The sequence below is a fragment of the Dendrobates tinctorius genome, unplaced genomic scaffold (genome assembly GCF_039654945.1).
Source record: "Dendrobates tinctorius isolate UK_male_01 unplaced genomic scaffold, ASM3965494v1 ptg000127l, whole genome shotgun sequence".
Classification (NCBI taxonomy): domain Eukaryota; kingdom Metazoa; phylum Chordata; class Amphibia; order Anura; family Dendrobatidae; genus Dendrobates; species Dendrobates tinctorius.
In genome coordinates, this window is record NW_027361795.1 from 15,537,847 (window position 1) to 15,557,091 (window position 19,245).

Consider the following 19,245-nt stretch of genomic DNA (forward strand, 5'->3'; position numbering starts at 1 on the left):
AGCCATCTCCACACTACAGGTTCCTATGGTACAAGAGGCTGCTTTAAAGCATATCTTAATGTTATGGGGTGCCCAATAAAAAATAGCTCCAAATCGGTCCACGAGTTGCATTTTTGTTGTTGCAACGTCATTAAAGCGGCTAAGCTAAAATGCAGCCAACAACCCATGTATGTATATGGTGCCGATTTATTATTTTTTTTACATTAATCAGACATGTTTTCCAAGCTTGGACTTCTTTTATAAGCCACTCAAGCAAGATGGGGTCCCCATAATGATGTACACAAAATAGACTTAAATATCTGCAATCAGAAAATAAAGACAGGTTGGAAAAATGATGAAGTAGGTTTCAGTATCTGGTTTAATTAGTAAAAATATAAGTGATACATTCCCTTTTAAGATCCACTAGCTTGGGCACTAGAAATGATCTGATTCATGCCTTTTTATAACTTGGGATCCAAAAATGTAACAAAATTAGTCAATCTAATTGATTCCACGAGGATTGATTCCCTGGTGGATACGAAAGCCTAGGAGACAGAGCAGGATGTTCTGTCTCTTAATGCACCAGTATGCGCAGACCACAGACTGTGGTTGGTCCATGCTACTATTTAGAAGCAGTATCTGCTTTACACGTTATTTAACAAAAAAACAAATATTGTGCACACCCCTGCACTATTGATTTTCTATATCATTGGGGATACACTTTAAGTAACAGATATAACATACAATGTCATGTAAAGTAACAGCAGCCATTGTCGGTGGCTAGTTTTCTGTCATCATAAAGACTTTAACTAACAAAGGATTAGGACTAGTGATGAGCGAGTATACTCGTTGCTTGGGTGTCCTCCGAGTATTTTAGTGTGCTCGGAGATTTAGTTTTCATCGCCTCAGCTGCATGATTTGCGGCTACTGGACAGCCTGAATACATAAGGAGATTTCCTAACAAACAGGCATTATTGTACACATGTATTCAGGCTGTCCAGCAGCCGCAAAACATGGAGCTGAGACGACAGAAACTAAATCTCCGAGCACATCCAAATACTCGGAGGTCACCCGAGCTACTAGTATACTCGCTCATCACTAATTAGGACCGGGAGACTCCATGAGATGGAATGGGAACAAATGTGATGATGTATTGAGAGCAGGGATGTTTATAGTTAAGCTTTAAAAGAAAGCTAAAAAATTGCGTGAAAACTGTGTGTACAAACTACCCATCATTGTTCTTTCCATTTGGTTGTCGCTTCCCCTGAATAGCAGAATAGTGTCGTGCCATTCTCTTCAGAGGAACAACATTGAAGGTAGTAGTAGAGCCATACAAAGCATGTGGGTATGCAGAGGGATTTCTAATATACACTGGGCATATCAAGTAGTTATAAAAACATCACGTAAAATCCTGAGCATATACAGTACCGCACAAAAGTTTTAGGCAGGTGAAAAAAATTCTGCAAAGTAAGAATACTTACAAAATGCAAAGTGAACTAACAAAAACTGGTCACAATGTGGCATATCTCCATGCCACATTCCAACTAGACGTATACGGCCAAGTGTCACATAAGTGAACTGAGCGAAGCCGCGCATGTCTAGTCAGAATGTGGCTGGCAGTATATATTTATCTCATACTTGTGGAATCTCAATGTCATGCACTGTGAGGATACGCATAGCGTGACTGCACGCTTTTGTGCCAAACCTGGAAAATCCAATTGAGCTATGGATAAAGGGTTAATCTGTAGGTTAATAGCATTACAATGTTGCCCGGCCTCCTTACCGAGAGCGCAGCTACCAAGAGAAAATTAACTTTATTACGCCGGCTTTCAGTCATAGAGACATGATCGGAGCGGCTAGTCACTGCTTTGTACACACTAAGTGGCTGTAAGCAGACCCCGGTACTTTGAGTGACAGCTCACTCTGCAGTGCATGTGTGCAGAGCAAACTCTCAATCTTACAGCCACAGCTCACAATACTGTGGGCGATAACAGTAGCCGCTCCACACATCTATGACTAAGAACCGGTGGGTCCAAGGAAGTAAAGTTAATTTTCTCTAGGTAGCCGAGCTTTCAGTAAGGAGAACGAGCAGCAATACATCGCTACTAATCTGCATATTAACCAGATATCTGCAGGTTATTAGCATTTGCAGACATGACTTTCACTTTAACTAAAACAGCTGTTTAGGAGGCTTAAAGATGGGTGACTAACAACCAAACTCTGCTACAAATATGATGCTGTGAAAGATAGTTTCATGTCACAGGTCATACATCATGGCAAAACCGAGCACAGCAACAACACATAAGGTAGTTATAATGCATCAGCATTGTCGCTCCCATGCAAACATTTCAATACAGGTTGGAGTCCCAGGCAAACGTTTCAAAATAGGTTGGGTTTTAAAGATGTGCTGTTCAAGCTGTTTTAAAGAAAGTCCAACTAATAGGCAGCATTGAGGGCTGTAGATTGAGTGGCTTGTCAAAGAAATTTAGTGCATCAGATCGTGCTTGCTTCCCTTCAAAATCAGCTGTTCAGCAGTGCCATCAGCTCAGAACTGGCAGCACCAGGGGAACCTAGCTATGCACTTCTAACTTTGAAAGTATTCTTACTTTGCAGCATTTTTTTCCCACAAACTACCATAAATTTATGCGCAATATTGTATTTACATACATACTGTTATTACAAAGACCTACCATATAATATAACTCATTTTTTGACACAATCAAGTAGAATTGCTTTTTTTTTTTTTTTTTACATTGATCATTACATTATAACATAGTGAGTCTTGTGAGATATCCAGTGTGTCCCGTGCTGATACATATGGTCATATTACATCACCATGCTTGAAACGCATACTAAGAGCAAAGTACAGGATCAGATACAGTCTGGAGAGATTAGTAAAGTCTTTTCCATTCTTGGTGCTAACATAACGTTCATGAACAGAGCTGTGATTCAGCCATCTGCAAGATCCCTCACAGATGCCGTATGACCATAAATGTGATAGTCAAACAAAACATATACAAGATCAAACATAAAATGTTAAAAAGTTGGATCAAAATTATTACTCTGTAATCAGTCCTAATTATTTATGTACCGGTGGGTAAGAGTATGAAAAAACTTACCGATCACCAACTTCCCCCGTTTCCAAGGCCACTCAGGTCCTCTTCTGGCTCAAGTGACCTGAAGACAAACAAGCCAGCTCATGAGGTTTGTGTGGTCGACTGGAAGTCGCTATCTCAATGTAAGTCTGTGGAGTCTCATTCAGAGTCTTCTAGAATTACACTGGGAAGGCAGCTACCACTTCAAATGTGGACCACTTGTGAGTTCTTAAAGCAGCAGGGCAGTCACGCGGTTAGGCCGAGTTCACACGTGGCGTTTTTTTCGCATTTCCGCGGCGGTTTTAACCGCGCGATTTTGCCGCGAAAAATAAGCATCCCATGCATTCCTATGGGATTCCGCAATGCTGTGCTAATGCTGGTGTTCTTACCACGGCAGAATCGCTTCGCGGTAAAAAACGCAGCATGCTCATTAATTTTGCGGAATCGCGGCGATCCCGCACCCATAGGAATGCATTGTTCCGCTTACTTCCCGCATGTGGCTGTGCACACCATGCGGAAAGTAAGCAGAACATTTGCGGATGGTACCCACGGTCCGGAGGAGAGGAGACTGTCCTCCGGGCTTTGGGTACCATATCCCTGTAAAAAATAGAATTTAAAATAAAAAATATTGTTATTCTCACCTTCCGACGTCCCGCGCAGCCTTCCCGCCTCTCTCCACGCTCTCGTTCCCAGTAATCCTTTGCGAAAATGCCCGCGATGGCGTCCGTTCTCGCGGTCATCGCGAATTACTGCGAGACGTCGCGATCCCGCGAGAACGTACGTCATCACGGGCATTTTCGCAAAGGATTACTGGGAGCGGCTGCGCGGGACGTCGGAAGGTAAGAATAACACCATTTTTTATTTTATCTTTTACTACTGATGCAGCATAGGCGGCCTTAGCAGTAAAAAGTTGGTCACACTTGTCAAACACTGTGTTTGACGAGTGTGACCAACCTGTCAATCAGTTCTCCAAGCGATGCTACAGATCGCTTGGAAAAAAAGGAGATTTTTGTGTACTCACCGTAAAATCTCTTTCTCTTAGCCTTTAATTGGGGGACACAGAACCTTGGGTGTTATGCTGCTGTCCACTAGGAGGCGACACTATGCATAATCTGAAAAAGATTAACTTTGGCTCCTCCTCTGCAGTATACACCCCTGGACGGCGTCAGCCTTCTCCAGTTTTGTGGCAAAGCATAAGGAGGAACGTAACCAAATAACATAACCATGCCTGTAAGAAGGCTACTATGTACGAGCTCAAAGAACAATATGAGAACTCAACAGGAAACAACGGCCCGTAAGGGCAACAGGGTGGGAGCTGTGTCCCCCAATTAAAGGCTAAGAGAAAGAGATTTTACGGTGAGTACAGAAAAATCTCCTTTACTCTGTCGCCTAATTGGGGGACACAGAACCTTGGGACGTCCCAAAGCAGTCCCTGGGTGGGAAGCAGTGGACGAATATTGTGCTGACAGTCCCCTAGACTTGGGGTACTGCCGCCTGCAGAACCAGTCTACCCAGGCTCGCATCCGCTGAGGACTGGGTATGAACACTAGTGTTTCGTAAACGTGTGTAGGCTAGTCCAAGTGGCCGCCTTGCACACTTGTTGTGCCGAAGCCTGATGCCGAATGGCCCAGGAGGCCCCTACTGCCCGTGTAGAGTGTGCCGTGATACCGGCCGGAAGAGGGGAACTGTTAAGTCGGTAGGTCTCATGTATGGTGGACTTGATCCACCTGGCAAGGGTAGCCTTGGAAGCCGGCAACCCCTTGCGACTACCTTCCGGAAGAATGAAGAGGGAATCAGATTTCCGGAAAGGTGCAGTCCTGGACACGTAAATCCGCAATGCTCTGACGAGGTCAAGCGTATGCAGAGCCTTCTCCACTCTATGAACCGGAACCGGGCAAAGGGAAGGCAGTGAAATCTCTTCATTAAGGTGAAAGTTGGACACAACCTTCGGAAGGAAGGATGGTACCGTGCGGAGAACCACCTTGTCCTGGTGAAAGGCTAGGAAAGGCCGTCTGCAGGAAAGTGCTGACAATTCCGACACTCTGCGTAACGAGGTGATCGCCACTAGAAAAACCACTTTCTGAGACAGAATGGAGAGTGGAACTCCTCTAAGAGGTTCGAAGGGTGGAGCTTGCAATGCTGTCAGGACCAGATTGAGGTCCCACGTATCCAGCGGACGTTTGTAGGGAGGAACCAATCGGGAAACTCCCTGGATGAAAGTCCTTACTTGCGGTTTAATAGCAATGCGCTTTTGAAAAAGGACTGAAAGCGCCGACACCTGACTCTTAAGCGAACTTAAGGATAGCTTGACATCTAGGGCCGATTGAAGAAAACCTAGTACCTTCGGGAGGGAATGAGGGAGTGGGACTTGTCCATGAGATTCGCACCAAGAAAAGAAAGCTCTCCAGGTACGATAATAGAGCTTGGCGGAGGCAGGCTTCCTTGCCCTGATCATAGTTGCAATGACTGCCGGTGAAAAAACCTGCCCGGGTTAGAATCCAGGTTTCAAGGGCCATGCCGTCAAATTGAGAGCCCCTGAATTCTGGTGGAAGAACGGACCTTGAGACAGAAGGTCGTGACGGTCGGGTAGACGCCAGGGGGCGTCTGCCGTAAGTTGGACGATGTCGGCGTACCAAGTACGTCTGGGCCAGTCTGGCGCGATGAGGATGGTCGGAACTCCCTCTTGCTTGATCTTCCTCACGACCCTGGCGATTAGGGGGAGGGGTGGAAAAATGTACAGGAGTCGGAACTGGGACCAGTCCTGGACCAGGGCATCCGCTCCGAGCGACCGCGGGTCGTGTGTCCTGGCCATGAAATTGGGAACCTTGGTATTGAGATGGGATGCCATTAGGTCCACATCCAGGGTTCCCCAGCGTTGACAGATCTGGTAAAAAATCTCGGGATGGAGAGACCACTCCCCCGAGTCCATTCCTTGCCTGCTGAGGAAGTCGGCTTCCCAGTTTTCTACACCCGGAATGTGTACCGCAGAAAGTACCGACCTTGTGTCTTCCGCCCAGCGGAGGATATGAGCCACTTCTCTCATCGCCTGGGCGCTGCGGGTCCCGCCTTGGTGGTTCATGTATGCCACATCCGTGGCATTGTCCGACTGTATCCGTATGTGCGAGGCTGCAAGCAAGTGATGAAATGCTCTCAGTGCCAAGAGAATGGCCCTGATTTCCAGAACATTGATAGGCAATGTCACTTCCCTCGGTGACCACTTGCCCTGTGCCCTGTGATGTAGGTGCACCGCCCCCCAGCCTGTCAGGCTTGCATCGGTAGTCAGGATCTTCCATTGTCCTGAGAGGAATGGCTTCCCTCGTGTAAGCGAGTTTGGTTTGAGCCACCAATGCAGGGACCTCCTGGTTGATGACGTCAACCTGAACTCCCTGTCGAGGGAGAGAGGGTTCCTGTCCCAAGATCTGAGTATGGCTAGTTGAAGGACCCTGAGGTGAAACTGGGCAAATGGCACTGCCTCTATTGCTGCTGCCATCCTGCCGAGGATTCTCATGGCAAACCGGAGAGATCGAGGAGGACTGCGAAGGAGTGTGCGAACTCCCAGACGGATGGCCAGTGTCTTGTCCTTGGGAAGGAGCACCAGGCCCCTGGCGGTGTCGAATACCATTCCCAGGAATGTTAGAGTCCGAGTTGGGATGGTCGACGATTTCTGTAGGTTGACTAGCCATCCCAGGCGACTCAGTGTCTAGAGTGATTGAGACACTGACCTCGCAGTCTTTGAAAGTGGGAGACTTGACGAGGAGGTCGTCCAGGTACGGGACGACTAGGATGCCTCTTGAGTGCAGGACGTCCATGGTGGCCGCCATGACTTTGGTGAACGTTCTTGGAGCCGTGGCGAGTCCGAACGGAAGGGCGACAAACTGGTAGTGGTTTTGGTTGACCGCGAACCTGAGAAACCTTTGGTGGGCGGGAGCAATTGGTATGTGGAGATACGCATCCTGTATGTCTATGGAGGCGAGGTATTCTCCCTGCTCCATGGATGCAATGATGGACCGGAGGGACTCCATGCGGAAATGACGGACCCGTACGTAATTGTTGAGCTGTTTTAGGTCCAGTATGGGTCGGACGCCGCCTCCTTTCTTGGGGACTACGAACAAATTTGAGTAGAATCCTCGGAATCTCTCGTTCGCGGGAACCGGCACCACAACTCCTGATTGAAGGAGAGGGGAAACCGCTTGGTGGAAAACACGAGCCTTTTCTGGTAGTGTTGGAGGAACAGAAAGGAAGAACCGGTTCGGTGGAACGGAAGTGAACTCTATCTTGTATCCGGAAGACACTATTTCCCTGACCCACCTGTCTTCTGTAATAGGCAGCCAGACTTGCTGAAAGAGTAAAAGTCGGCCGCCTACTGGTGGGGTGTCTTCCGGAGGTCTCGAGTCATGATGAAGTGAAGTTCTGAGGTTTTCCTCCCTTGGGTTTTGCTTGGCCTGCTTTCGACTGCCAAGCCCTGTCCGGTCGCTGCTGCGTCCGTGGGTTGTCTCAGCGTGGGAAACGGTTGCGGTTTTGCACTGGGCGCGAAACGGACCAGCCCGAGGAATTCTGAAAGGATCGGAATCGCGTCTGGTTTCTTTGTTTAAACGTGCGTTTCGGTTTTAGTTGAGGGAGAGAGGTACTCTTACCCCCAGTGGCATTGGCTATCATGGTGTCCAACTTTTTGCCGAAAAGTCTTCCAGTAAAATACAGAAGTCGCGTGAGGGACTTCTTTGAGGCCGCATCCGCTTTCCATTCTCGCAGCCAAAGGATGCGTCGGATCGTGATGGCGTTTGATGCTATTCCCGCTACACCTCTGGCGGAATCCAGGGCTGCATGAATCATGTAGTCTGCTACCACTGCCATCTGGACCGCTTGGTCCGAGAGTTCAGGATTTGAAGACTGAAGACCGTCCTGTAGTTTTTTGGCCCAAGCCAGGATGGCCTTGGCTGCCCAAACTGAAGCAAACGCAGGGCCCAGAGAGGCGCCTGCCGCTTCGAAAATAGAACGAGCCATGCGTTCTACTTGCCGGTCTGCTGCGTCCCTGAGGGTTGAGCTATCCGGCAGAGAGAGTAAAGTCTGCGCTGCTAGCCTAGAAACCGGAGGGTCCACTTCAGGTGGATCTGTCCATTGTTTGGTGTCTTTCTGTGGGAAGGGGTACTTCGCTTCCAAATAATTGCGATTAGCGAATTTTTTGTCAGGCTGCGCAAACTGTTTGGTAAGTATTTTCTCAAACTCATCGTGATTAGGGAAGACCTTAGGTGGTTTTTGAACACTTTCGAAGCAAATCCTATGTTCTGGGACTTCCGGGGGCGACTCTGGAATTTTTAGCACCCGATGAATGGCAGAAATTATGTCCTCAACTAGAGCTGTATTGCTAGGGGGAGAAGGTACCACGGACCTGACCGTTTCATTATCTGAGTCGGAGTCACAGATGCCCTCCGAATCCTGTGCCTCGCTAAGGTGATCCCTGGAGGGCGACCTGGGGCGGGGGTCTTCTGTGGTGGGGGATCCCTGTGGTAAATTGCACTGTGTCTGTGGCAGGGGACTGCCCAGGAGACCTGGAATGACGCTATCTCTCCCTAGAGGGGGACGACCTTGTGCTATAGTGCGACTCAGGTGATCGAGACCTGTGGGTCCGCTTACGTCTGTGAGAGTCGGAAGCAGCATGTTCCTGAGACAAGCTGTCCGTTTGCTGTGTACCGTCCATAGCCGGGGCCCGACTCTGCAGAGCTTGCAGTAATGCAGCAGTTAGGTTGTCTATGGACTGTGACATAGACTGAGACATCTGAGTTGCCCATTCCGGCGTGGCCTGTGACACTGAAGCGTCAGTAGGGACTCCCTGGGGTTCTGACCCAGAGTTCTGGATGCAGTCCCGGCAGTGCGGATACGTGCTGCCACTAGGGAGCGTGGCTTTGCAGGCTGTACAGAATGCATAGAAACATTCCTGCCTGGTTCTCTTCCTTGAGCCCGGCATAGTGCACAGAGGCTGGCTATAAGGGATCGTACAGGGGTGGCTACGCAGAGGGAACCCACAGAAAGCCTTATAGGAAGTATAGATTCACAGCTGAGTAATGAGAACCCAGCTGTGAGCTTACCCCACCGGTGTGCCCCTAGGTCCAGCGCCGACAGATCCCAGTTCTGTGCCCCCCGGAGACCGCTGTGATGCTCCTCTCCTGGATCTCATCCAGAAAAAATGGCCACTGGGGCTCTGAGGAGAGGGAGGAGGGGGCGGAGAGCTGAAAATGGCGCGCTGGGCTGTGTAAAAACGCGCCCTTTCTGCCTCAATCCGCCCCTACTATGACACTCCAGCGTGTCATTTTGGTCATCCGGGGGGCGGGGAAAAGGCGGCGGCTTCAGCTAGGCCGAAGCCGCGGCCTAAATTAGAAGTCTGATGCCCAGGAGGGCTCCAGAGCGGCGCGGTAGTCCGGGGGGGGGGGGCGGATTTGTACCAGACCCCCCCAGAATGGTCGACTGGATAGCGGTGGGGGTAGCGGTTTTTGTATGGGGGCCCCTGAAGCGCTATGGAGCCGCTGCTGTTGCAGAGACAGGGACGCAGAAAAGCCCTGTCTCTGCTGTGCCATCCAGTCCGCACCCTCCCCCGGCCCCAACAGCATCCCTCAGCCAGCCTGGGGTCCCTGGAAGCTGCGAAATGCTGCCTGATCTCCGACCCTACCTGAGGCGTCTCAACCTAATACCCCCTGCGGGGGATTAGGGAGGGTGCGTCTGTCACCGTCAGGGGGTCTTCATCCTCGCCTCAACCTCAACCCAGACCCCTTAAAGGGGTTGGGGAAGGAGGGGGGTCTCGACCTCGAACCAGGACCCGAGGGACTGGGGAGGGAGCGACATGGGGAAAAACCACCTCGACCTCAACCGGGTACCCCTAATAGGGGACCGAGGAGGGAGCCATGCCGGGAGTCTCGCTGGAGACCCACTTTTCTTCATCTGTATTTCCGGTGAAAAAAAGGAAAAAAAACGGAAGAAAAAAGGTGTGCCTCCTTGAGACACTAAGCAAAAACTGGAGAAGGCTGACGCCGTCCAGGGGTGTATACTGCAGAGGAGGAGCCAAAGTTAATCTTTTTCAGATTATGCATAGTGTCGCCTCCTAGTGGACAGCAGCATAACACCCAAGGTTCTGTGTCCCCCAATTAGGCGACAGAGTAAACGCTAGCATTTTGCAAGCTAATTACGCTTGCAAAATGCTAGTTTTTCTGCGGGAAAATCGCGGGAATTTAAAATGCGATTTTCCCGCGGAATGGAATGCTGGAACTCTCGCGGTAATTTCCGCGAGAGTTCCGCTACGTGTGAACTTAGCCTCACTCATGCGGCACAGGAAATCGGTAAAAACGGTGATCATTAAGTATTTTAATACATTCACAAACCATTGGATAGGTCATCAGGATAGATTATGGAGTTTAAATTTTGATGAGACTCATTTATATAGACAGTGGAACATTTTATATAATGGGTACTGGAATTAGTCAACAGAAATATTATTGAAACAATTATTTCAAAAGGCTGTCTGGGACAATTTTACACCACTTTGCGCTACAATATCAAGAAAAGAGCATTTAGAAAATAAATAAAATCTAAAAGGTAATGGATTTTAACATTGCCATTTCCTTAGCTTTTGACATAATCGACACACACACACACACACACAACATTCTAAAAAGAAAAGACTATAATTGAACAGATTGTTTCTGTCTTTAGTGTGATGTTGGCAAAGAGATACTTCTTTTAAAAGTCAGAGTTGTAATGTTTAAAGGGAATCTGTTACCAGATTATTGCTACCTCATCTGAAAACCGCATGAGGTAGGGGCAGAGACCCCGATTCCAGTAATGAATCGCTTAATCAAAACTGCAGCACACAGTAAAGTAAGAACTGTTTTTTCTGCTGTAGATCTACCAATTCTCTGAATGTGGAGCTCTGTGTAATCTCGCCCACACCACTGATTGACAGCTGTTTTAACGCTGTGCATAGGCAGAAATATGCCAATCAGTGGAGTGCATGTAATATAAGGTAGTAATTTTGCTAGTTCGCTAGTGAGAATCTCCGGTGGATAAGACAGTGATTTTATTAAAACTACACTAAGCAGTCCAGTAAGTGACATCACTGGAATCCGGTTTCTCCCCCTAGAATATGCTGCTCTCAGATTAGGTAGCAAAAACCTAGTGACCTAATCCAATTAAAGGGAATGTCTAACGGCGGTTCAAAAAAATACTTTCATGTGATCCTAATCTAAACATATAATTCTGATTAGTATCCTTTTATTTCAAAAGCAGTTACGATCTTCAGTTATCAGCAAATAAATGCTATTTGTGAAAGGGGGCTAGCTCCCTTCAGTAACTAAACCTGTCCTTTCTCTGTCCAGGCATCGATTTTCCCAAACCACGGGGTTGCCTTAGTTATTACAATGGACCAGTCCTTTGCTGGCATGTGCCATCCTAGGAATCACTTGAGCACAAACCAGAAGTGGCGCTACTGGGACCGAGGCTGAAGACACCTTTGGAAATAAAAATGTAGCAATCCATCTCACATGTTTATATGGAACGCACCTAAAGATTTATTTTCTACAGCTAAACAACAACTTTAACTTCTTAGCTCAATACCATAGAATATCCTGAGAAAATAAGTCATTGTATGCATTTTAAAGGGCGTGGGTCATAAAAAATGTCATTGTTTAAATACTTTTTTCTTCTTTGTAACATAAAATGCTTTTTTAATGGACTCGACAGTTTGCAAATCTGTTTTTTTTCTACATTTCAAATTTTGTTTTGTTATTTTTACATTTTCCATATCACTATCTATATTAAAAACAAACTCAATCTGCTTTCACCATAGGCCTAATATTAGAGTTTTTCAGCAGTCTCACAACAAAATCTTCACCTCTATAGAACACAAGAGTACCCGCTCACATTAGGGAGGGTCACTGCTCACCTCCCTTGCCTAAATCAGAGTACAAGCTGGAAACACTTCTAAATATCTGGATAGTTAATATTCATGTGATTGCTGAGAACAGGAAGTAGGAGTCTAATTTTAGGACTACTGACCTCTGTGGAAATCGCTAAATTTCATTTTTTTTTTTTTAAATTACAGTGATATGGAAAAAATATGAAAAAAAAACATCAAATATAAAAAAATAACTCAAAAAACTTGATTTAACCAATAGGTATCATTTTTCGGCTTATAAGATGCATTCCCCCCGCCCCCTCCAAATTTCGGGTGGGTGGCTGCGGTTGAGCAAGGTGCCAGGAGGCAGGGTTGGGGTGGTGCTGTGGGTCCCAGGCTGGGAGGAGGGGGCGTGAGGCTGCAGCGGGCTCTCAGCTTTTACAAAATGTTAGCGGAGTCCCTGCACTTTCCATTGTTTTCACTGTGGTTGATTTCTATAAAATGGCCGCCAGAGGCAACGCATGCGCAGATTGAGTTCTCGCATCTTGCCACAGCCTCACACCGCCAAACACCTCCTCCTACCAGCCTGCCTCAGTAAGCCACCATAAAAGTGGACTATAAGACGTACCACCATTTTATTTAAAAAAAAAAAAAAAAAAAAAAAAATTCCGATTATCCTCCCCAAAATTTGGGGTGCGTCTATGGTCTGGTGTTATAATCCACAAGATACGGTAATTTTCTTGTGATACATTCCTTCAAAGTTGAACACCAGTGTTTGACTACCCCATGTCACATTCACAGTAGGGTAGAAACTTTGTAGAGTACTCACACTGTAGAGCTTCTCCAGTTGCTCCTGTGCCATGGTGTGAACCACTGATCTCTCTTTTTCTCTGACGAGCGGCTCTTTAGGCTCAGGCAGTCTATAACTATTTATGACTGATTAAGCCTAAATATATTCTTAAAGGGAATCTGTCACCACATTTTTTAGATCAAATCTGAGAGCAGCATAATGTAGAGATAGAGACAATCATTCCAGTGATGTATCACTTACTTGGCTGTTGTAATTTTGTGTTCTCAGCAGTAGATTATCACTAAAGAACTAGTAAACCTTCTGCCGTGTAGTCCTCCATATTCATGAACTCAGGGTATCCCAGACTTCACCACTAATTGGCAGCTTGCTGCCTATGCATAGTATATACAGAGAGCTGTCAATCAGTAGTATGGGCGGAGTTCAAAGCTCAGCAGGTAGATTTGTAGGTGAGAAAACAGTGATTTTATCAATACTGCAGCAAGCAGCCCAGTAAGTGATACATTGCTGGAGTCTGTATCTCAGGTATCTTTGCTCGGCATGAAATGGAGACTAGCTGATACAGGGGCAAACCGCAGTCAGACCAGAATTTTCAAGTTCATCAGATCTGGGTTTTAAGACAAACATTATTTTGATCGTTCCCATACTTGCATGTGTGCTTGGTATATATAGATGGCTAGGGCACGATAGAAATAAGTACTCCGTCTTCATCATCAAAGCAAAATGTCAGCTCCACAAACGCTTTGCTCATACAATATATTGCTCTCATTGGTACAAGATGCTTCAAAATCATAAGGTGTGACTTCCTATAAGGTTTTGGTTTTTATCAGATTCCAGAACACTTTAAACCACCGATGGTAGAAAGATGTAAAATAGTGACGCAAAGATTTTGATAGAACATAAAATAATAGAACTAGTGCCTCTTTCCTCTTATCTCACAAGGCAATGCAAAGTCATTGCTCAATATACAGCTTGGTTTCATGTTGTCCTCCAATGTCTTGTGCCCGAAGTGCTCGTTTCCCATAATGAGGAGGTAATAGTGACCCGTGCCTTGTAACCGGAGGGCTTCTGGGCTTTATTGTGAAAATACAGTTGGGTACTAAATTGGTTTAGTTCTCTAACTCTCCCCTTGTAGATCTTCAGAGGAAAGGTGATTATCTACTTATGTCCAGACATTACAGAAGAGAGTCATCTGTACAGCCACCCTCCAGCCCATAACGGAACTCTTGTAGGTTGGAAACCCCATAGAAGTGGATAAAGGCAGCGGCTACAACCAGTACATGGAAGATTTGGTGAGACTGAAACTGGAAAACAAAGCAAGAAACAAGGACGCCATATTAATGTAGCTGTATGACCAACCCACAAATTGTAAATTACTGTTTACAACAAGTCTCTAAATATCCAACGCAGCCATAAAATTTACAAATAAAAGGATACCCATTTCAATTTTTAGGCTGTGTGCCAACGTAGCGATTTTTAAGCGTTTTTGCCGCGAAAACGTTTAAAAATCGTGTACATGATGCACCCCATGCATTCCTATGGCATTCCGCACATGCTGTGCTAATGCTGCGCTTTTTTCCGTGGCGGAATCGCATCGCGGAAAAAAAACCGCAGCATGCTCATTCTTTTGTGCGGAATCGCAAAGAATTGCCGCGATTCCGCACCCATAGGAATGCATGAGAATCGCTAACTTCCCGCATGTGGCTATGCCCACCATGCGGGAAGTTAAGCGTCTCATGTGCGGTTGGTACCCACGGTGTGGAGGAGAGGAGACTGTCCTCCAGGCCCTGGGTACCATACCCCTGTAAAAAAAGAATAAAAAATAAGTGTATATTTACCTTCCGGCGTCCTGCGCTGCATTCCCGGCCTAAGCGTTCCCAGTAATGCCTTGCGGCACGGTCCAGTGATGACGTGGTCTCGCGAGATCGCTATAGCAACGCGAGACTACGTCATCACAGGTCTCGCAAGGCATTACTGGGAACGCTGTGGCCGGGAATGCAGCGCGGGACGCCGGAAGGTAAATATACACCGATTTTTTTTATTTTTTTTTAGCATTTTAACATTCTTTTACTACTGATGCTGCATAGGCGGCCTCAATAGTAAAACGCTGCTCACACTTGTCAAACACTATGTTTGACGAGTGTGACCAACCTGTCAATCACTTTCCAAGCGATGCTTCAAATCGCTTGGAAAGTGCTTGAATATCGCACGCGAAAATCGTGGCAAAAATCGCCATCATAATCGTGGTAAAATCGCGCGGGAAAAAAACGCGCGATTTCTGGGAAGGAGTCCGGTTTTTGGTGTGCGTTTTAACACGCACCGTGGGCACATAGCCTTAGGATATCCTTCTTCAGCTGCAAGGTATAATACGTCTGCAATCAATTTTTATAAACGACCATATTTACCCAGATATCAAACTTTCCAGGGAAGAATCGTTCAGGGATCCGGGCGGCATACAGGCCAGCCCCTGTTATATACATGACAGCCATCAGGAAGAACCAGCCCATCTGGCCCACTGTGGTGGCTTTAACAAAGCCCTCTGCGATGGTGAAATGGAGCGTAGGAACAATGCCACTCAGGCCAAGGCCCAGAAACACGCCTACAAAGAAAGCATCAAGAACGGATTATCCTTCATGCAAAATACATTCTCCCAACCGAAAGACTACGATTGTTGAATTCTGATGCATCTTTTTCTGCTAAGGGACAATTCACACAACACCAGCTTCTCCTGGCTGGACAGCGAGCCTTGTGACCTGAACTAACAGCATCATATATGACTATGATGTTCTAAATTCAAGTCATGAGACCCAAGGTTGGGCCAACAACTGCAGCTCTAATTCAGATGAGAAAATACCAATGCTATATGAATTTACACCAAGTTACAGAGGTTGAAAAAAGGACTTAAGTCCACCAAGTTCAACCTTTCTCCACCAATTATATATTCTCTATATAGCTAGATTTATAACCTACAATGCTACTTGGGGACGGGGGGGGGATTTCTGATATTGAAGGCTGGAATCTGTGTGTCGGGTGCCGGTCCTGCTGGTGAAGTTCAGCCAGATTCAAGGAAAGGGCAACGAGCGGCACATCCATCCACAATATGTAAAAATTAAGTTCATTCTTTATTATTAAAGATTCATTAAAAACACGGAATCCAAAATATATATATAAAAACCTGACACGTTTCTGGCATTCAAGCACCCTTAGGCTAAGTGCCCACACTGCAGGTTGGTCACACTTGTCAAGCATAGTGCTTGACAAGTGTGACCAAATTTTACTATTGATGCTGCCTATGCAACATCAATAGTAAAAGATAGAATGTTAAAAATAAAAAAAAATGGATACACTCACCTTCAGGCAGCCCCCGATCTCCTCAGCGGCGCTGCCGGCAAGTTCCGTTCCCAGGCGTGCTTTGCGAGAATGACCTCTGATGATGTAGCAGTCACGTGACTGCTACGTCATCAAAGGTCATTTTGCCGCAAAGCACGCCTGGGAAGTACCGCTGAGGACTCTGGAGGCCAACAGAAGGAGAGTATATCCCTATTTTTTTATTTTAATCCTATTTTTTACAGGGATATGGTACCCAGGGCATGGAGGAGAGTCTCCTCTCCTCCAGACCCTGGGTACCATCCGCACATGAAACGCTCACTTTTCGCATGGTGGGCATAGCCACATGTGTAAATTGAGCGTTTCAATGCAATCCTATGGCGGCGGATTCGCCGCGATTCTGCAAAATTAATGTACATGCTGCGGATTTTTCTGCTATGCGATTCCGCAGCGGAAAAGTCCGCAGCATTGGCACAGCAACTGCGGAATCCCATAGGATTGCATGGGATGCGTTTTACCTAGCGTTTTAAGCATTTACGCAGCGGCAAAAACACTTAAAAAATGCAATGTGGGCACACAGCCTTAAGGGCCTGTCACACTGAGTACCGGCGGCAGTGCCAGATATTGAGACGCAAGACTCGTGTGAGTTTCTCACAAGTGTGACCTCGGCCTTAGAAATAGGACACACGTGTTAACTGTGGGTTACATGGACTTATCATACATAAAGGACTGGTTTGCAAAGAAAATGTATACCATAAGAATAAACAAACACATTTAAAACAATTGCAGAATATAATTAAATATGATTGTTTGTCACTATAATGTTTTGTGGAAGTAAATACTATGGTATGCTAACAGTCAATTGGAGCTGGCAAACTGAATCACATATTTTGTGCTAATAGTAGACTAGTTTTACCACATAATAGAAACATTATCAATAGGATTCCATATTAACTCAAGCAATGAAGCTGTACTGATGTTACATATATTGCACTGAATCAAGAAGAATTAACTTTTTATACAAGGATTATATGTTCATAGATGTTATTTGACAGAAAAAACCTCACGCTATACGTACTGACCGATCAAATAAATATAAACATGTTGAAAGGGAAAAGTAAACCAAAGGTTATCACATAACAGAAACTTCCGGGTGGCTGTGATTTGTGTTTGTGCTGATAGGTGGGGGGAAGAATTCAGAAGCAGCGCTGTCACATAATTTAGTGAAAGACAGCCGGAGGAGATGTATGTAAGCTGCATCCACTGAAAATGTTGCTTGACCAGTTGCAGTACAAGACAAAAGACAGGTATTGAATGAAATTATAAAAAATTTAAAATACAAAAAAAAAAAAAAATCAGTTGATGTGAATACTTTTCTGCCCAATGATGACAAAAGTATTGTCAGAGTGATACCTTTATTGGCTAACCAGAAAATAATATATGCTTGCAAGCTTCCAGAGCACAGAGGCTCCTCCTCAGGCCAGATTACAAATAAATTAATCAGACAAAAGGCACTACATTTAATCCCTTTGCGATGTTGGGCGTAATAGTACGCCAATGTCAGACTCCTCCCTTGGATGTGGGCTCTGGCGGTGAGCTCACATCTTTCCCGGAAATCCGCCCACCAGTGACCCCGTCACGTGATCGCGGGTCACCGGTTTGTTAGCATGACAACCAGAGGTCTTTTGGAGACCTCTATGGTTGTCACTGCCGGCTTACAGTGAGCGTCACCCAGTGGCTGGCGCTCATAGCAAGTAATTCTTGAGCACTTCATTTCTCCCTTGAGAAAGCCACTTGTTAGTGGCGATATGCGTGGGGTTTGCTCCCCCCACCATCTTATCCCACTGAGGCACTAGGCATTCAAACATCCTTGCATGTATTAGCATGCTTATGGAGCTTTGGCTTATTTGGCTTCATGTCTGCACTCCTTTGGTAACATGCGGCTCGTATGTGTCCTATTAACCATTTCAGGGGCATGTAGGCGCTTGCTCTGTTTTCTTATATCGGCCATATATTTAACTTCATGGTGCTGTGAATAGTCATTCTTATAGAATACAGGTATCCTGATTACTATGTGTATCCTAGATTTTTTTTGGATCTTCATTATTTGTGTGTATTAGAGATTGTCTTTTTGGATATCTTATGTATTTCACCTTTACATGTTTGTGGGACTGATGTGGGAGGGTCATTATATCATTATCTCAAGATATGACCAGTTGTTCTCTTGTGTACATGTTTTTAAATGTTTTTATGGAGTCTGTGTTATTCCATGTCTGTGTCAGCTTTGCTAAATAAACTTTGCTTACATAATTCATATATGTGGTGTTCCCATCATATGGGCAAGTCGCTTTTTCTTCTTTTTTCATGTTACTAATTCCTTGACATGCTTTTGGTGAACCCCTTTTTCTTTATTTAATTCAGCGGTGCCCTCCATTTGTTTTCTTGTGCATAGCAAGTAATTCTAATACATAGAGGCGATGTGATCAGTCTGTATGTAGCAGAGCTGATCAGGTTGTGGCAACTTCTAGTCTCCCATGGAGACTATTGAAGCATGCCAAAAGTAAAAAACAAAAAAGTTTTTTAAAAATATATAAAAGTTCAAATCACCCCCCTTTCGCCAGATTCAAACGAAAACAAAAAAAAAAAAAATCAAACATACACATATTTGGTATCGCCGCACACGACATGCTAAAACCAATGGTTTTGTTAAAAAGTACAACTCATCCCACAAAAAATAAGTCCTCACATGGCCATATTGACGGAAAAATAAAAAAGTTATGGCTCTGAGAAGAAGGGGAGCAAAAAACAAACGCAAAACCAAAAATACCTCCGATCATGAAGGGGTTATGGGATATTACAACAGGACATTTGTCCATTAGGTGGGAGAAGAGATGCCTCCTAAAGAAATTTAAATCTGTCAGACAGTCTCCAGGTCCAGAGAAAAGTTTTTCCACAGGCGTATCCATTCCTTCCGGATTGTGTGTCTGTGCAGATCCATCCTTGTTTATACTTTTTGCATGGTTTCCCCTACATAGATAACTCCAGGGCACCTTGTACATTGTATCATGTACACCATATTGGAGGATGTAAATGAAAAGAAATCCATGACCTTATTTATAGTCCTGATTAGTGTTTGGTATGTGGACTGTATTTGTGAG

The 19,245-nt window shown here is 45.6% G+C and overlaps 1 protein-coding gene across 2 annotated transcripts in view; it reads right to left on the reverse strand.

Annotated features, from left to right (window-relative positions):
• Positions 1 to 340: 340 nt before the first annotated feature.
• ADIPOR1 (adiponectin receptor 1) overlaps positions 341 to 19,245 on the reverse strand; it is a 45,986-nt gene continuing 27,081 nt past the window's right edge. For both annotated transcript variants that reach the window (XM_073542554.1, XM_073542555.1), the window contains exons 7-8: positions 15,166 to 15,359; positions 341 to 14,064 (exon numbers count right to left, since the gene is read on the reverse strand). In XM_073542554.1, coding sequence (XP_073398655.1) covers positions 13,936 to 14,064; positions 15,166 to 15,359 — 323 coding nt within the window. In that variant the 3' untranslated portion in view covers positions 341 to 13,935. The remainder of the gene's footprint in view (positions 14,065 to 15,165; positions 15,360 to 19,245) is intronic.